The sequence below is a fragment of the Cryptomeria japonica genome, chromosome 1 (assembly GCF_030272615.1).
Source record: "Cryptomeria japonica chromosome 1, Sugi_1.0, whole genome shotgun sequence".
Lineage (NCBI taxonomy): Eukaryota > Viridiplantae > Streptophyta > Pinopsida > Cupressales > Cupressaceae > Cryptomeria > Cryptomeria japonica.
Window position 1 is genome coordinate 13,112,055 of NC_081405.1, and position 19,729 is coordinate 13,131,783.

At 39.9% G+C, this 19,729-nt stretch overlaps 1 protein-coding gene across 1 annotated transcript; it reads right to left on the reverse strand.

Annotated features, from left to right (window-relative positions):
* Window positions 1–352: 352 nt before the first annotated feature.
* Window positions 353–1,798, reverse strand: LOC131071259 (uncharacterized). Its single transcript, XM_058007028.2, has 2 exons — window positions 1,448–1,798; window positions 353–1,314 (listed from the first exon to the last, which is right to left on the reverse strand). The coding sequence occupies exons 1-2, from the start codon at window positions 1,661–1,663 to the stop codon at window positions 838–840; spliced, it is 693 nt and encodes a 230-aa protein (XP_057863011.2). The 5' UTR covers window positions 1,664–1,798; the 3' UTR covers window positions 353–837.
* Window positions 1,799–19,729: the final 17,931 nt, after the last annotated feature.

The following is a 19,729-nucleotide window of genomic DNA, read 5'->3' on the forward strand; positions in this document are numbered from 1 at the left end:
TACTTGTTTTTCCTAAATATCACACCAAATCAATACATATAATTTCTAAACAAATTTATACAATTTTTTCAAGTATTTTTAATGCAATAGACTCTGGAAATCTGATATACATTTACACACTTTTCAATACTAACGGCTCTTAGAAAAAAAACAATGATGCAATAGGCTTAGACATAGCAAATATTAATGTTGTGCGAAATACCACTCAAGAAAAAAACAATTATGATACGTTAAATCGAGACAGCTATACAACCATACGTTGTCAACACTAATTTCAATCTTAGAACACAGCCTCACCGACTTTGCAGGCAGGGCTGTTGAATTTGATACATTTTTTTATTTTTTTCCAATCTGACTTCAGAAATAAGATTTTATTATACAGAGAAGTTTACCAAACATAGTATACAAAAGCATGAGCAATGCATCATACATTTCTAGACTTTGCATTTTAAGATTTGACAAACCTGAATTCCCATTTATGCCATTCTTGCAAACCTGTGTACAAGAACTAGACATAACAAAATGGCCTCAGATCACAATTTCAATGAGAATCCAAAGTTTTGCAAAAACAAAAACACTAATAACAAAAAAGATTTGATCCCAATGTGACTGGCACTGAATGGATCTTAAATTCTGTTGAGCAATAGACAAGCAGACCCCCCCTGAGGAACACAAATCTAGGATATACAGTAGGACGTACAACCAGCAATTGTACAACAAAGCTTAGGTACAATACTCTCCTGGATAATGCACATTACCCAAAAAAAGAAAATGTCACCAAGTTCATCAGTTCTAATCTATTTTGGTTATATGGGCAGATACTATCCTAAGACCTATCTAATTTTGGCTATCTTTTCTCATACTTGAACTGCTTTCTTTCTTTTTGTGCTTCTTCTTCTGATGCTGGTGATCTTTGGTCAGAACTGAACCGAAAAGTAACTCCAAATCAGGAGAATCATAAGGAACATGAATTGCTCTGCGACGTGATATAATTGCAGGATTTCTCTTTAGAGGAGCTGATTTGGGTTTGCAAGGTGCAGGAGGGCACATTGTCATGGTGGGTATCTTGTGTTCCTCAGACTTGGGTGTCACACAACATTCTTCTTCTTCAAACTTCTTTTCTGTCTCAGATCTGCAAGATGAAGAATTGGCTCTAATGGGCGCCAAGCCACTGGGGATTTCTGTTGTATTCCCTACTGAATCTGTTGTACTAACGGCATTGACAAAATCGTTTCTTTGCTTTCTCTTTCCTAACGATGAGGAAGAACAATTTGCAGAAGCCATCACCTCAACAAACAAATCTATTTTCTGCACCTGCAAACACACATAACCATTGATGTTCAGTACTATCAGCAGAACAAATCTGTAAAAATAGCCACCCAAATACTGCAGGAAGAATATAATCAAGAAGCATACATGAAAAAAAAGAAAGAAAGAAAATCCATACAATATGGTTCAATGAAGTTTTCCAGACCCTACAAACAAAAATGGCTTCCTGAGGGAGAAAACTTGATTCTCTTAAACACAAAAGCTGTGTGTGAACTGTGAATTGCCTTAGTTGAAAGAAGAAAGTAAACCTATTCAAAGAATTTACGCCATTGGAAGCTTCAAACGAACACACAGTTATACAATTTACTTGGTTTTCCAAAAACAAAAAATTCATGTGCTAAAAAAGCCAAGCAATGGAAGCTGTCTGTATATACAAAGCAGGTCATGGACGGATAAGTAGTTGTATAAATCAATATAACTAATAATTGTTCATGAACAATTTAGGAGTGTTGGAACAAACAATTGAATTCTAATTTGCATCATGTTCTCATGTGCTTTCATGTCTTTAGCTCTGGCTTTTTCTATTATTAAGAAAAGAAAGCGTGTTGCATACGCTTTCCCTGGTCAGCACTTTCGAAATGTCCAATTTGAAATAGAGTTGGCTCCAATCCAGAGTCAAGAGAGAGTGAAGAAAAAAAGGCTTTTCAACAACAGCATAAGCAATGTTTGTCCCTCTGCAATCTTATCAACATGCACATGTCATGTTTTAATTTCTAAAACTTGATCTTTCAACACGTTATCTTATTACTTTCATATGGTTGAGAAGATTATCATTTCTCTTTTATAGTTAAATTTATTACCACTGAAGTTATCCCATCCCCCTCCCTTAATGGAGCTTGAATACACTTTAGCTGAAAGAAATGGAATAACAATTCTTATACTATACTCAATATAATTAGAAATACGGCAGCAACAAAATTACAAACATGAAATTTAGAAAAATTCGTTGATCTTATTCATAAACAAAATAATACATATTTATAGTTGCAATTTAATTCAACAATTTTCTATAATTTTGTTAAACACTTAGACAACTAATTGATGATGACAGACAACCGAATGAAGATTAAAAGATGCACCTTCAACTTATCTAAGCAACACATGCTCAATACTAGATGACCCATATCTATTGTGAGCATAATTATGTTATGAGTTAATTTATGTTGCACACGCAGGTGGTGTCTAGTGCTGCTTTGCTTGATCCTCCTGTTTCACAACCACTTCTTCATTAGAGCTTTCTTGGATTCCTCTAACTTGCTACCGTTGACAGGAGACCTATGCCTATTGTGCAACCTAGACGAAGTTTGAGCAAGGCCTTGTTTTGAAGTTTTGTCAGTGTCAATCGGGTCAAGTATGCTCCTCACCTATCTCTTTACCTACTCCAGTGTCTGTTTCTTTACCTATTTTTGTTTGTGTTGTTGAGAGGGCTTTGCCTTGTCCCAAGTTTGTCATTGCCCCTCTTGCAGAGGCCAGTATCCGACTTGAGTATCGCATCCTTCGACTGAGTCACTTGTTTCCTCTATAGAGGCATGCTTGTTTGACTCTTTGGAAGACATTCTAGCGTTGTCTACAATCTTCACCCAATTGTTGACTCTTGCCTCTTCTGAGCTTGTAGACACAAATGTTGAAGCTTCTTTGTCCCCGTATGATCTAGATTCGGAGGACGATGATCTCTTAAGGGATAACCTCTAGGAGCATAATTTTCTTATTTTTTAGCATAGCATGTGTGCATGTTTGTGTTCCCCCATCCTGTCTTTACATGTTTGTTCCCTCTCAGAGGACCCAAGTCATTGTGTTGGTGCTTGGAAATGGGAGGTTGGCTGTCTTTCTATGTTGTGCACTCTTGGAGGACCCGAGTTACTCTATAGGTGCTCGGATTCAAGGAATTTTCCATCATACAAATTCTTCTATTTGTTCATCTTTTTCTTCTCTTTGTCGTATCTTGCTTTTCGACATTCGGGGATGATCCAAAGCGTTGGGGGCATTTAGGCCTTCTTCCATGTTGACTTGAACTTTTATTTTATGTTTGTCTTCATGTCTCTTTTTTAGATCCGAGAAATTTGGCATTATGATGAAACACCCATCTACAACTATACTATCTATTTTATCTTACTACTTTGGGTTCTAACACTAAATAATCGGATCCCCCTATGCCCTTTCATTTTTTTGTCGATGTTGTGGGTCTTATGTGTCATCTGCTGAAGATGACATTCCACATAAACATCTTTCTATGTTGATGTGCCACAATGCCTCTTCTCCTTAGAATGACATGCATTCCACTCATACCACTCTAAGGGGATGCCATCATTTCTGCATAATTTGCATTTGCATATGTTTATCTTGGCATCTTATTTGCCTTGGTGGGGGCTAAACCACTTGATCTATTTATCTTGTTTTCCTTGGTGGGGGCCAAACCACTTGATCTATTTTTTCACCTTTTGTGGAGGCCAATCTGCTTCTTATCAAATCAATCTACAGTCACCCAATCACATGGCTATCTAGCATTTTTCTATCCATGCCAGTGAAATATTGCCCAATTGCATGACTATCTAGCATTTTCTATCCATGCTAGTGAAATCTTGCCCAATCGTATGGCTATCTAGCATAACACAACTTGCTACCCATATTAGCACTATCTTGTATCTTTCATAATAGGGGCTCTCCTCCATTAAGCAGGGTCTATTTCTATTATGCTATCTTGTCTACTTCATGCCCAATTGCTTTGTTTTCAATCTTTTGTCTAACACATTTTTTTACAAATGGCTTAGCAAAATCTAACGTAATTTCAAGTTTATCTCACTGGGGGAAATTTTGTTCGATGAGAAAATTCTACACTTTCCCCTTCATAATCTTAGTAATATCTCTCTACTTTAGCTTCACATCTCTTGATACATTTGATATGCTTGCTAAAGTGGGGGAAAAATGTAATGTTGTAAATTGCACCTCGTGAAATTTCACACTACATAAGCGCCTTCGCTTTAGGCCAATTGACTCATTCTTTGTCACATTGTCCTTTTGTCCACATGGATTGCCTTGTTAGCTTAGAATCTGACCTTTTTCCAATCTTTTTTATCTTTTGATTCATGGACACTAGCGCACCACGTTTGCATCTCGCAAATATGACAGTCCGCAAGTGGCAATTTGAGTGTTACACCTATCCCTGGAAGAGTTCGTAATGCCTCTATTCACAACCACCGATGTCGGGATTCTTCCTAGAGGTCTATATCTCATTCATTTGAGATGATTTTGGGACTTCTTGATCATTTGGAGAAATTCTCAAGCTCTGGGTATCTTTCCTACATCTCACAGTTTTTTTTGGCATCTACCATTATCACAATCTTTGGAGAGCTCTTGGAACTCGACTCTTTTCATCTAGGTGATAATTTCTTGAGTGCTAAAGGGGAGTTCCTTCCTCTCTTTCTTTTCTTGCATATCTATTGTTTCCATCTAGCATATAAATTGTCTTAGCTATCTACTTTCATCTTTATAATTTTCCTTTCACTCGTGACTATTCTCTTGGTTGTCCGTGGAGGTGGAAACATCAAAGTAGGGTCTGACTGAGGCAAACCTCTTTACATATCCCCAACATTTTTCCTTTTTGCTTTCGTATAGGTTTGTGATCAAGGGAAGGAGTTCACTTTACTGGAGGCTTCAATCATGGACCGATTGTAAGCTTCCTTTTCCTTTCTTCATCTTCTTTTAGTTGTTCACACTCTGTCCTTTTCATTTCATTTAGCAAAACATTGTTAATTTAATCATGATGTCACATCCACATCCATTATATAGTCTCTATGCTCTGTCTGTACAAGATGTTAGTGCACTGCGCTAGTGTCCCAGTTCTGTGCATTTGTCCTAAGAACAAAGACTTAGCAGAGGTTTTTTAAGAGGTCTCTATGGTGTTAGTTGTTTAGTTTTGTATTTTGCATCCCCTGGCTCACTTTTAGCGCTAGTAAAGTGAGGTAGAGAGAATGTTGGTTTGTTCCTCAAAGTTCATCACTTTGAGGGTAGCAAATCCCATCCTCTATAGATGGTTACTAATGCATTGTGTTGTGATGGATATTAACTTCTTATATGGTTGTCATTTTCCTTTGACTGCAAATGTTTAGTAAAGATCTAGGATTAGATGTTCAGATGTTGTCATGTTGCCTAGTACTAATTTTTCGCATACATAAGTTGGTTCCTATAGGTTATAGTACAAGAAGTTTCAATGTGCATGAAAGAACTTATTTAATGTTCATGTGAATAATGATTTGCATCCTTCTAGATTATGAAGATCATGATGTACATATTTGGATATAATGTTTATGTTATGTGAATGGTGTACTATTAGGTGTGCAGGTCCTTTGATTGCTCAGATAATGAGGTTAGTTGTTGTTATTTTCTGACAGTAATATTGTCTGTCAGACTAGTGCAAAAAATACGTAGTGGTTTTTGGATACATTTGGATTCAAGGGTTACAATTTGGTGGACCTGTTCATTTGGTTTGTGTAGTATTTTAGTTCAAATTTCAAGTGTTGGTTCTATTCTGCAAGTAATTTATGTTGGTATGTCCTTGGCCTGCTCTTTTGTGTTAAGTCTCAGTTGTTCTGGTTGATTTATCTTGTTTGGATTATTTTCTTTTGGTCTGGATATGCTTTGGAGGATGAGTTAGATTGTTGATATGGATCTCACCATGGTGTGTGGTGATCTGCACTTATTAATTTGCATTGGAAGATTTTTTTAGGTGATTGATGTGTTTCATTATCTTTCTACATGTTTCATTTGACGTTGTTCTTGGAGATTGTCGTAGTGTGTGTGGTTTGTTGAATCTACTTGAATGAATGTATTACGAAGTGTTTGGGTCCCCCTTATCTCTTGGAGAGTACTGGTCGGGTAAAGCACAAAGTTGTGTCACACTTTTATAAAGGAAATGGCCACTGTTGATTTAACTTTTTATATTGAATCAATAGAAAGTGAAGTATATGTTTTGAATTTGGAAATGATGTAAGCTAATGAAATGTATATTTTTTTATTTATTTTATGTTTGTAATTTTTAAAAATATTAAAAAAATTGTTTGAATACACTTTCTTATAAAGTAAACACTATAATTTAGTTGTTGATAAAATGCTAAAATTGAAGTTACACGAGGCGTCACACTTTATATAGTAAATTTTACCTTTTTTTCTTCAATTGTTTTGTGTATATTGATAGCTTGAAACTTTAGTGCAAAAATATACTTTTAACTATTTTTTATGTATGTATATTTTTCAATAAATTTGAAAAGTTACGTGTACTGAAATATAACTCTTTCCATTTGGCGTCACTTTTTTTCTTGATTATTTAACCAAATTAGAAAAGAATTATATCATATTGACATAGACTCTTTTCTCTAGTGCATTTTTTTTTCAAAAATTTTAAATAAATTTTAGTATTTTTCCTTTACCAGATAATCAACCTTATATTTTAGTGCTGATGACCTACTTTCAATAATTATTAAATATTAAATATAAAAAAAAATAATTAAAATATTAAAAGATATATATTTTAGAAAATTCACTTATTGATCTATAAAAGGGTATTTTTACATTTCAAACAAAAAATATTTATAAGAGTAGGAGTTGTTGAAACATCGAGTTTTTCAAAATAAAATAAAATTTATAATTAGACCCAAAGTGGTATAAAATATACATAATAGATAATTCCAATTGGAAAAGTTGTGGCCCTTATATAAGATAGTTGTAATGAATCTCTATAGATCATATGTTTTCCTAAAATTAATTTTTAGTTGAATTACTTAAATTCACTCATGCTAATAAGTTGGCTTGAAACATGACACAATTTTGTGCTTTTACTTGTAATTGTTCTAGGTCAGGATGATCTATTTTTTTGTAATATTGCTTATCCTAGCTTGTCCAACCTAATTGAGGGTTTTGATGAAGAACCTTGTATATAAAGAATGTATGGTTGTATGTGTTGAGGTATGGAATGTGTGTGAATCATTGTGAAGTCAATGAGAATAATATTCAAGAAAATTTTGTGTTGGTGATGTGTGAAAGTCAGTTGAGAAGTGCCTTGATAGTAATATCTTTAGAGTGGCAGTGATCAGAGAGTATTTGTGATCAGATCTTCTTGCCATGATATTGGTCATGTGACACCAAGTTTCAAGGTTAATTTCATGATCATGGCATCCTTCTCTTTTTAGTTTCAACTATTTCTCTTGTATGGGCTAGTGGACAATAAGTTTTTTGGTAGAATTTTGTATCTTATCTCTAGATAGTGCATCTCAGTCCTGCAAATCTCTTTGTATCTTGCCCAATGCTTGTGTGCCTTCGAATTGCATGTCCATTAGGTGCATATTACTCCTTAACAATGCAGCTAAAATATTGTAATTAGATTTATTATATTGTGTCATGTGATTCTCATCGTGGTTTTTTCCTTATAGGATTTTCTACGTAAATCTAGTGTTCATGTGTTGAATGTGATTTGTGCTTTGATTCTTTACAATTACAGTAGAAGATTAATAGTTATATAGATCTAAAAAGAATTGATTAGGACTAATTGACCCCCCCTCCCCTTAGTCCTATAGTGTTTTCAACAAGAGTTTCAGATAATGCCACCACTTGGGTCGTTCTCTCCTCACTAGTAGTCCTAATGACCACACGGGGAGACATGCCCTCTAGAGATTAAACAAAAAGAGCCTATTGCTCAAGACACAAAAGACACTGGTTCAATTTTAGTGCACCAATTGAAGTGTTTGCTCTAAGTCTTTGAAAACAAGGCACACAAATGAAGATAAAAAATCCTTGCCCAAATTTTGCAACAAAGATATGTTAGTAGTTTTGCAATAATACCCCTCATGCAAGCACACAAGTTAGGTAGATTTTAGATCCAAAAGACTTTGTGAAAAAGGGGTCTTCGAAAATGAGATTCGCTTCAAGGACAAGCTACACCATTATTTTAGCTAGATAACAAGATATTAGCTCAAATAAACCAGATCTGAAACATTAAATGCAAGACAAAATGGCAAAAATGAAAACCCTAAATGAGGAATTTTTTATTTTTTTTGAAAACACAGACGCAATTTTACCCTACATAGATGTGGCTCCGTAACACATATGCGTTTTAACACCTCACAGACGCGTTTTTGCAAAAAAAAAGCAAAAACAGAAAATCCCGTAGGACACAGATGGGTTAAAATGATCACAAACGCGATTAGATCTCACATACACGATTAAATTGCCCACAGATGCGCCTATAATGAAAGCCTGCAATCTGGAAAATGAAAATACTGTCGGAAACACAGACGCGATTCAAAGGTTCATAGACGCTGCAGAAAAACAAAAACGTGATTCCAGGATGCGCAGACGCGAAAATATCGAAATGTTGTCGGAAAATGTCAGATCTGCAACTTCAAAAATACAAAATCTGCAACAAAAGATGTTAAATGAAAAAGGGACAAGAGTCCCACCGAGCATGCCAAAATTTTTATGGTAAAGATGGAATAACAATATTGAAAGACTAAATGAATTCAACCACAAAACCCTAGCCTAACAACAATAAAGATCCACCATAACATATGAAGATTACCTAAGACAATGTAAACCAAATAAAATCACAAAGATTATACCATCACATGTCCAATAGGGTTTGGATCTCCATTTTTCCTATCTCCATTGATCTTGCTTGATATATTTTCTCTCAGATTTTATGTGTGCACACGAGCTCAACAAAGAATGTAAATGTGGTTGATAGCTTGATCGCATATGAAAGTTTGAATGCTAGAATTCTTGATTAGGGTTGATAATGAAGGAAGCATCTCCTTATATAAAAGACACTATAATAAATGGAGGGATAAGATTAAGAGGTGTAAAAGATAAATGGTCGGCTATGATTAGAGGGTAGGTAAGGTAGGTAGTGTAGGAATTAAGAGATGAACGACATGTGTCATGGGTGGAAAAGGTTAATGAATTAATTAATTAAATAAAGATTCATTTAGTTAATAAAGGAAATAGGATCAATTAAATAAATAAAATATTTATCTAATTTAAGAAAAGGATAATTTAAATAAATAAATGTATTTATTTAAATGAGAAATAAGGCTAGAAGAGGATAAATGAATTAATTAAATAAATAAAGAGATATTCAATTAATAGAAGAATTAGGCTAAAGTAATTAAATAAATAAAATATTTATTTAATTAGACTGGACAATTTTAGGTGTCTACATATTGCCCCTCTTTGAGACAATGCAACTTGTCGCGTTGTTTCAAAGAAGATAAGATGAACTAATACAAAGTTGCCCCAAGGTGGGAATGATATGCCCCCTCGAGAGATTGGATGAAAATGTCTGAAAAGATCGTAGACAATCTCTCGATAAGAAAGAAAGGCTAGAAAGGACTGACAAGATAGGATAGAGTGACAGAGTCATGAAATAAAGAAGACTAACTAGGGAGAGTAGGGTTAGGGTAGTCTATAAGATAGATTACAAGGGAAAACATCCTCATTGTCATCCACACACCTAAGAGATCAAAGTGCAGAGAGAGCAGAGAGCAGTCAGCAGCGATGGCATTGGTTCATAGATTTGATCGCGTTCACTGATATCAAAGGCCAACAGATGCAGGAGAGCCAGTGAGTACCACAAAACCTCCTTGTACCTTGTTGCATTAATTGTTGTCATAAATGCATGCTAGGTATTGCAATAAATGCGCTCTAGGTAGGTTTAGAAAAATGTCAAGCGGGGGGAAAAAAGATAAGGCGCATCTGCGTTGGTTCTAGGCACGTCTAGGTAGGCTAGGCATGTCTGTGTTTGTGCTAGGCGCGTCTATGATTTGCAGGCGCATTTATGCAGAACAGGCGCGTCTGTGCAGAACAGGTGCGTTTGCATCTTCAAGGACAAATCGACAGTTCTGTGATAAACATACGCTGTCGATTGGATAAGCTACTGAGAGGATACACTCAAGCAGGTCCCCTAGGGAAGACTAGGATAGCAGATAGGGCTAGATTGACAATTCTATGATAGAACATACGTTGCCAATCAGGAAACCACTCAAGAGGATTCACTCAAGCAGAGGCCCTAGGATAGGATAAAGCGAGGCACTTTGTGATGAACAAGGAGTACCATAGAAATTGACAATTTTGTGATAGAACATACATTGCCAATTGGATTAGGCTAAAATGGACAATTCTGTGATAGAACATACATTGTCAATTGGATAAACTACTCAAGAGGATACACTCAAGTAGGTTCCCTAAAAGATAGGATCAAAGCAGCACTTTGTGATGAATAGGGAGTACCACTAGGATAGGAAGCAACACTTTGTGATGAACAGGGAGTACCACTAGGATAGGAAGCAACACTTTGTGATGAACAAGGAGTACCACTAGGATAGGAAGCAACACTTTGTGATGAACAGGGAATACCACTAGGATAGAGTGCCATATGATAGATATAAGCACTAAGATAAAAAGAAGCACTTTGTGATGAACAGAGAATGCCACTAGGATTGACACAGTTGATTTGCTTGACTGCAGGAGGACCTAGCTATGCTAGAGTCACGAGAGAGATTCCCTTCGACTCAAAGTTTATGACTAGAGATGACATTCAAGGATAGAGAAGTAATTCAGGCTATGGGCTTGCGATATATTTTGTATGTGTCTAAGTTTCAAGCGAACATGGGATTGCTGATTGCATTAGTTGAGAGATGGCACTCAGAGACTTGCACATTTCATTTGCCGATGGGTGAGATGATAGTCACCTTAGAGGATGTGTATAGGATACTGAGGATACTGATTGATGAGGAGTTAGTTCCTTATGATCGAGAGGGAGACAGGGATGCACTAAGATGAGTGTTTCAAGATCCAGGACTGGAGATGAGGGTGGGACATGTGGCTTGGGACACCATGACAACGACAGGATTGGCGCTACCAGCAGTGCTAGTAGGAGTGATCAGTGGGTTCCTCTGTCCGGACAGGGCGACATGAGGGTTGGTTGTGGGATGGGGGAGGACTCTAGAGACACTAGTGACAGAGCACACCATGTTTGCATGGGGGCCGTGTCTGCTGGCACACTTGTATTATGAGCTGCATCAGTTTGTGTATCACAGATCAACAGGATTGGGATGCGAGGTGACACTATTGTAGGTATGGGCATAGGAGCATCTGTCGGTTACACGACCGATACATTTTAGAGGCAGGGGACATGGGTGCAACTATGTGCATTTATATGATATGTGTGTATGGTGAAAATGGATAGTAATAAACAACAATATTGAAAGACTAAAATGGATTCAACCACCAAACCCTAGCCTAACAATGAACAAAGATCCACCATAACATATGAAGATAACCTAAGACAATGCAAAATAACTCAAAAATCACAAAGATTATACCATCACATGTCCACTAGGGTTTTGATCTCCATTCTTCCTATCTCCATTGATCTTGTTTGATATGCTTGCTCTCAGATTTTTGTATGCACAAGAGCTCAACAAAGAACGGAATGTGGTTGCAAGTAGGATCGTAGTGTAGCCAAGTACTCCAAAATTAGTCATTCGTCTGAGTGATTAGGGTGATTCATTAGGGTTTGACAATGAAGAAAGCATCTCCTTAAATAGAAGACACAATAGAAAATGGAGGGTTAAGATTGAGAGGTGTAAAAAGAGAGGTCGGCTAGGATTAGAGGGTAGGTATAAGAAATACCAAAATAATGAAAGAGGTAGGTAGTGTAGGAAATAAGAGATGAATGACATGTGTCATGTGTAGAAAAGGTTAATGAATTAATTAAATAAATAAAGATTTATTTAATTAATAGAAGAAGTAGGACAATTAAATAAATAAAATATTTATTTAATTTAGGAAAGGGGTAATTTAAATAAATAAATGTATTTATTTAAATGAGAAATAAGGCTAGAAGAGGATAAATGAATTAATTAAATAAATAAAGATTTATTTAATTAATAGAAGAATTAGGCTTAGATAATTAAATAAATAAAATATTTATTTAATTAGACATGACAATTTTGGGTGTCTACATTTTGCCCCTCTTTGAGACAATGCGGCTTGTCGCGTTGTTTCAAAGAAAATAAGATGAACTGATACAGAGTTGCCCCAGGATGGGAATGATATGCCCCCTCGAGAGATTGGATGAAAAAGTCTGGAAAGATTGCAGACAATCTCTCGATAAGAAAGATGGGATAGAATGGACTGACTAGATAGAGTGACAAAGTCACAGGATGAAGAATACTGACTCGGGAAATGAGGGCGAGGGCTAGGGTAGGCTATAAGATAGACCATGGGCAAAAGACATCCTCATTGTCATCCACACCCTTGCGAGATCACAGTGCAGAGCGAGAAAAGAGCAGCAGCAGTCAGCAGCGATGGCATTCGTTCATAGATTCGACCGTGTCCGCCGATTCCAGCGACCAGCCGATGCAGGAGAGCCGGTAAGTACCCGAAAACCTCCTCGTACTTTCACGCATTTCAAGTTTTGTCATAAATGCATGTTTAGGAGCAATAAATGCGCTAGAAATAGGGTAGTTTAAAAGTGCAAAAACGCGCAACCGCGTCTGTGTCAGCGCCAGGCGCGTCTGTGTCCAACAGGCGCGTCTGTGTTGGGTCCAGGCGCGTCTGTGCCTAGAACCGCGTTTGTGTTGAATGCGGACGCGTTTGTGAAATGTAGTAGCGTCTGTGCTTTTGAATAGCGTTTATGTCATGCAGGGACGTCTGTGTTCCCTGGTCGCGTTTGTGTCTGGCATAGGCACGTTTGTGTTCAGAAAGCGCGTCTGTGTTGCAGAGGCGCGTTTATGCAGTCTATAAGCGCGTTTATGAGTTAAAAGCGCGTGTGTGTTGAAAAAGTGCGTTTGTGTGTTTAAATGCATGGTTTTAGTCCTTTAGGTCAAATCGGCAGTTCTGTGATGAACATACGCTGTCGATTGGATAAGCTGCTGAGAGGATACACTCAAGCAGGTCCTCTAGGAAGATTAGGATAGATCAAGGCACTTTGTGATGAACAGGGAGCACCAGGATATGCAGCACTTTGTGATGAACAGGGAGTGCGAATGTGAGTGACACTTTGTGATGAACAGGGAATGTCACACACGTAGTACTTTGTGATGAACAGGGAGCACTACTAGGATAAATAGCAACACTTTGTGATGAACAGTGAGTGTCACTAGGGTAGATAGCCATATGCATTTAGGTAGCAAGTAGCATTTTGTGATAAACAGTGAATGCCACGATAACTGACAAGATTGATTTGCTTGACTGCAGGAGTATTTGCCGATGTTGGAGTCACGGGAGAGATTCCCATCGACTCAGAGGTTGCGACCAGAGTTGTCTATCCAGGACATGATTTCCATTGAGGAGATGGGCCTCACATATATGCTCTATGTGCCCGAGTTTCGGGCAAACATGGGTTTGCTGACTGCACTGGCCGAGAGATGGCACTCAGAGACATGCACGTTTCACCTGCCGATGGGTGAGATGACAGTGACACTGGAGGATGTATACAGGATATTACATGTTCCCATTGATGGAGAGTTGATCCCCCACGACCGTGACGGTGACAGGGAGGCCTTGAGACGGGTCTTTCAGGATCCTGAGTTGGAGATGCGAGCAGGCCATGTAGCCTGGGACACCATGACTGCCACAGGATTAGCATTGCCGGCAGTTGTTGGGGGAGTTATCAGTGGATACTTGTGTCCAGACAGGGCCACACGAGGATTGGCAGTGGGCTGGGGAGGGGCCTTGGAGACGCTGATGGCAGAGCACACTAGGTATGCATGGGGGCCATGTGTCCTAGCACATTTGTATTATGAGCTGCATCAGTTTGTATACCATGGATCAGTGGGGTTGGGCTGCGGTGTGACTCTCTTGCAGGTGTGGGCCTATGAGCACCTTCCCATCACACGGCCTATTCATTTCAGAGGCAGAGGACAGGGACAGAGTTTTGTGCACCTATATGCGATGATTACATCCCAGCCTCGGATTGGGAGATTGGAGCACTGGAGGAGAGTCATTGATGATATTGACGTGGTGATCTGGAGGCCGTACCTGGGGTGCGAGGAGTGGGGGGATGATGCACTGGAGCTGCCCTACACCTTCCGGAGCAGGTACCTGATTGGGCGGATGCCCTATATATTAGAGAGACAGCTGGTGGACAGGGTATGCAGGCAGTATGGCAGGATTCAGAGGATGCCGCGAGGCTCGGGCATGTATGCCCGTACAGTCAGAGATCAGGTGCAGTTTGGCCCACTGCTATCATATGATCAGGCAGTGATGCAGCTAGCGGAGATGATGCCGATGCCATGGGACATGTGGCCAGAGGTAGATGATGCAGGGATGGACGCAGAGTACTCTGCGTACTGGGCAGAGCATCCATTTCCTAGGTTGACAGATCCAGCAGAGCCAGTGGATGGAGAGGGTGGAGGAGATGATGATGAGGGAGGAGGGGATGCAGGTAGGGGCCGGCGGAGGCGGAGGGGAGTGGTGGGAGAGAGACGGGTAGCACCTCGGAGGGAGGGAGGTCAGGAGAGAGCAGCTCCAGTGGTGAGAGGACGGGGTGGACTACCCCTACAGGTGCCAGCAGCACAGGGTCCCAGAGAGGGACAGAGACAGGTGCAGCCAGAGGGACAGAGACAGGTACAGCCACAGGTACCTGTACAGGCACAGGGACAGGTGCAGGCAGAGGCACAGGGACAGGCACCTGTAGAGGAGGAGCCACAGGCAGGGACGGAGAGCGGAGACTCTGAGGAGGATGAGGTGGTGAGGCTGCGGGAGATCTGCCAGGGCCAGGCAGATGAGATTGAGGATTTGGTTCGAGAGAGGAACCACCTCAGGATCAGGGTCCGAGATACAGAGCGGGAGAGGGATCAGGCCATCCAGAGATATACCGAGGCCGAGACAGCTCTGAGGGCAGGTAGGCGGGCAGCAGAGGATGTAGGGGCAGGCTACGCCTATGTTTTGCGAGCTGGAGAGGAGATCGCCTACTGGAGGGATCTATATTATGCAGCCGTGCCAGCAGAGCAGCGGGCTAGGAGCTTCCAGAGGTCGTCGCGCACAGCGACGGCTACGGGAGGGAGCCGCAGGAGACAGGCATCCAGCGGTGGGGTTATGGGGCCTCCACCACCACCAGAGGGACAGGGGGATCCTGGGGCGGGTCCATCTATAGCTCAGACTCCGTCGAGGCGAGGCGGCTCCGAGGGAGGGAGTTCCTCATAGCTATAGTGGGCTCCCATTGTATCAGTAGATGTATCATTGTTGTATTGTAGACACCTGCGGGTGATTCTTTTGTAGCCATATGATTCTTTTGACATCATTGTATTATGACACATTTGATTGATTATATATATGAGATGATTCATCTTTTGCGGCAGCTATATGCATGTGTACCTTATGTGATGAGATGTTCTTATGTGATGCATGTTTTATGATATGGATGCTTATATGATGCAATGCCATATATTTTTGTTCTTTTATGTTGTATATGTGATGCATGATGCGAATGAAAATGTATGTGATGCAAATGAATATGATAATGCAAATGATTATTTACATAATGAAAATGTGAGATGTGCTAACATGTGTTGTATGCAGGATGTGATGCAATTATAATATCTATATGTATGAAATGCTTATATGTGGTGATGCAGGTGCAACTATATGAAATGCAAATGTTTTTGGTGTGTCATTATACTCAGTCATGTGATAGCGGGCTACGTGGACTCGAGAAGGACAATGGAAGTCAATCAAGAAAGGGGGATGGAAGACAGAAGATATGAACGTGAAAGAGCTTCTTGTGCGTTATCATCATTGAGCTTTATTATGGCAGAATAGGTTATGACAATCGAGGCATATGTTCGGCCCAGAAAGTCATTGTACCTGTTTGCATGGAGATAAGACAGTCACAAACAAGGAATGCCCCAGTTCATACTAGACTCACAGTGTCCTCATATCCTTGGACAAGTCATAGCATTACTAAAAGACAATCCACAGACAGCAAATGCAAATAAGTGACGATACCCCATCCTCGCCTTTCTAGTCAAAGACATCCTGGAGATAGAATCTCTAGTCAAAGACATCCCGGAAAAGCTAAAAGACATGTCACCAAAAAGATAAAACCAAAAGAAAACCAAGACTCGACACCAACATCCACTGTAGTCCTCAAGTTTAGTGTCTCTTGTCACTTGTTTAAGTCAAATTTTGATTGTGGTCACAATGTTTACTTTCACAAAAAGGATAGATAGCACTGAACCATATGTTGTCTGAGTCTGTTGAAAGATTTGATTTTGTTGAAGCCCATTGTTGCTGCTGTGTCTCCTTGGAAACTGACTGAATCCATGAAACTGATACCTTATTGTGGAGAAGATGGAACTTCATTGTGGACTGGCGATGCAAATGCTGCTTTATTGCGGATTGTGCGCGGATAGACTGAAGAGAGCTGAAAGAAACTGTACTCCTCGAAACATGTGATGTTCTTAGTTCCACACCCATCACTAGACGTAGGAATTGGCCGTAGTCACAGATAGGAGCCGATTTATTATGGATGGAAAGAGAATGAAAAGGGAGGGTTTATTATGAATGGTTAACCAATCTTAGGTAGATCAATAACAAGCCATGATGGGAATGGGTAAGTTTATTGTGAGCGAATTGGTCGTGAGTGTGTGCGAAGTGAAAAGATGAAAGAGAATCCTGAAAGAGGGAGGAGAAAAGTCCCTACGCATGGCGCTGGTGACCCAGTTTTCACCATGGTACTTGCCCAGGGCGCCACCGAAGTGGTTTTCACCATTGGACGAAATTATTTCTCTTTACTTTTTTGGATTTTGCAATTTTTTTTGTTGTCACAAGGCGCCTGTTTGCCAGGTTTTCACCAAGTAACAATTTTTTTGTTTTATAATTTTTTTTTTTTTTTTGTATTTTTGAATTTTTTTGAATTTTTTGTATTTTTGCATTAGGATACTCAAAAAGAGCTTATGTGTAGAACCTGCGAAGGTGCATGCTGTTGATAGGATCCTCCAAAGATTCCCCTTCTGTAGTTGAGAGTTGATATGCCCCAGATCCATATACTGCTGTGATGATGTAAGGACCAAGCCAGTTGGGTTCAAATTTGCCCTTCTTTTCTCTATCTTGCTGATTCTTGGGGTTCTCTCTGAGGACTAAGTCACCTACCTCAAATGTGCGAGGCTTGACCTTGTGATTGTAACTGCGACTCATTCGTTGTTGGTAAGCCTTGAGATGATTAAAAGCAGTGTGTCGTCGTTCCTCCAGCAGTTCTAGTTCTTGTAGGCGAGAGACCCTGTAGTCTTCATCGTTGATTATGTTTCTCAAGGAGACCCGTAAAGAAGGTAACTCGACTTCAATAGGCAAGATGGCTTCAGCACCATAGACAAGTGAGTAAGGTGTAGCTCCTGTAGGTGTGCGGACACTGGTACAATAGGCCCAAAGTGCGGGATTGAGTTGGACATGCCAGTTACGGCCAGCGTCGTCGACTGTCTTTTTAAGTATCTTGAGAATTGTTTTGTTAGACGCCTCAGCTTGGCCATTACCTTGGGGGTAATATGGTGTGGAGAAACGATGAGAGATATGGAAGCGCTCACAGAGTTCACGAACATCCTGATTCTTGAAAGGACGCCCGTTGTCAGTGATAATGGAAGTAGGAATCCCGTATCGGCAAATGATGTAGTTCAGGATGAAAGTAGCGATTTGTTTCCCAGTAACTTGCGTGAGAGGCACGGCTTCAATCCACTTTGTGAAATACTCTGTGGCTGTGATAATGAATTTATGTCCATTGGAAGAAGGAGGGTGAATCTTGCCTATGAGATCGAGTCCCCACTCACAAAAGGGCCAAGGAGATGCAAGTGGCTGTAGTTCTTGTGCTGGTGCGTGTATGAGGTCTCCATGAATTTGACACTGCTTACACTTCTTGACAAACTGATATGCATCTTTTTCCATAGTAGGCCAGTAGTATCCAGTCCTGATGAGTTTCTTGGCCAAGGTAGGACCACTAGTATGCGGACCACATATCCCTTCGTGCACTTCTCGTAACGCAATCTGAGCTTCGTCACTCTCTAAACATCTAAGGAGGGTGCCATCTAGACCTCGCCGGTATAGGATATCAGCTAGGATAATGTATCGGGAGGATTGGCGGATGAAAGTGCGGCGTTGGTTGTTCGATAAATCGGGAGGTAAGATGTTGTCGCGAAGGTATGTGAATATGGAACCATATAACTGGGATTCAGGACCAACAACACATATCATTTCCGTGAGAGTGATCTCATATGACGGAATCAGCAGGTTGTCAACCAGGAACTCATAACAGGTCTCATTTTGCGGTAGGTCAATGAGTGAAGCAATTGTAGCCATGGCATCAGCAGCACGATTCTGTTCTCTTGGTATCTGCTCAAACTCTATCTTTGCAAAGTGTTGTTTCAGATCATCTACCAGTTGTTTGTAAGGCATTAGCTTGTCATCTTTTGTTTGATAATCATCAGTTGCTTGACGGATGACAAGTTGAGAATCGCCAAAAACACGAAGTTCCTGGATCTTCCACTGAACTGCAATTCTTAACCCCGTTGTTAATGCCTCGTATTCCGCTATATTGTTGGTACAAGGAAATGATAAGCGGTATGACTTTGGTATAGAATCGCCTTGGGGAGTTATAAAGAGTATACCCGCTCCTGCCCCATGCTGTGTGTATGAGCCATCAAAGTATAGTTGCCATGGCTTTGCAGGTGATATTGTTAGAATGGACTCATCTGGAAATTCTGACTGTAGAGGAACATCATCTATCATGGGAGCATCTGCCAGTTGATCTGCAATGGCTTGTCCTTTTATGGCTTTTCTGTCCACGTATTCAATGTCAAATTCACTCAAAATCATTACCCACTTGGCCAGTCGCCCAGTAAGTGTAGCTTTGTTGAGTAGATATTTTAGTGGATCAATTCTGGCAATCAACTTGGTTTTGTGAGTAAGCATATAATGTCGTAATTTTTGTGAAGCGAAGACCACAGCGAGACATGCACGCTCAATTGGTGTGTAGTTCAGCTCATATCCCACCAATGTGCGACTGATATAGTAGACTGCTTTTTCCTTGCCGTCAGATATTTGCTGTGCTAGTAGTGCCCCCAGTGCTGTTGGAGTAGCTGATATGTAAAGTAGCAATGGTTGATTCGGAATTGGTGGCATCAAAACTGGCGGGTTCAAAAGATAGTCTTTAAGTGCCTGAAAAGCCTGTTGACAGTTCTCATCCCATTTGAACTTAATGTTTTTGTGTAGCAGGTGCTGGAAAGGATTACACTTATCTGCAAGTTGTGCTATGAATCTTCGTATGGACTGGAGTCTCCCTTGTAAAGACCGAAGTTGACTGATATTCTTGGGTGGCGGCATGTCCAAGATAGCCTTGACTTTTGCTGGATCCGCTTCTATT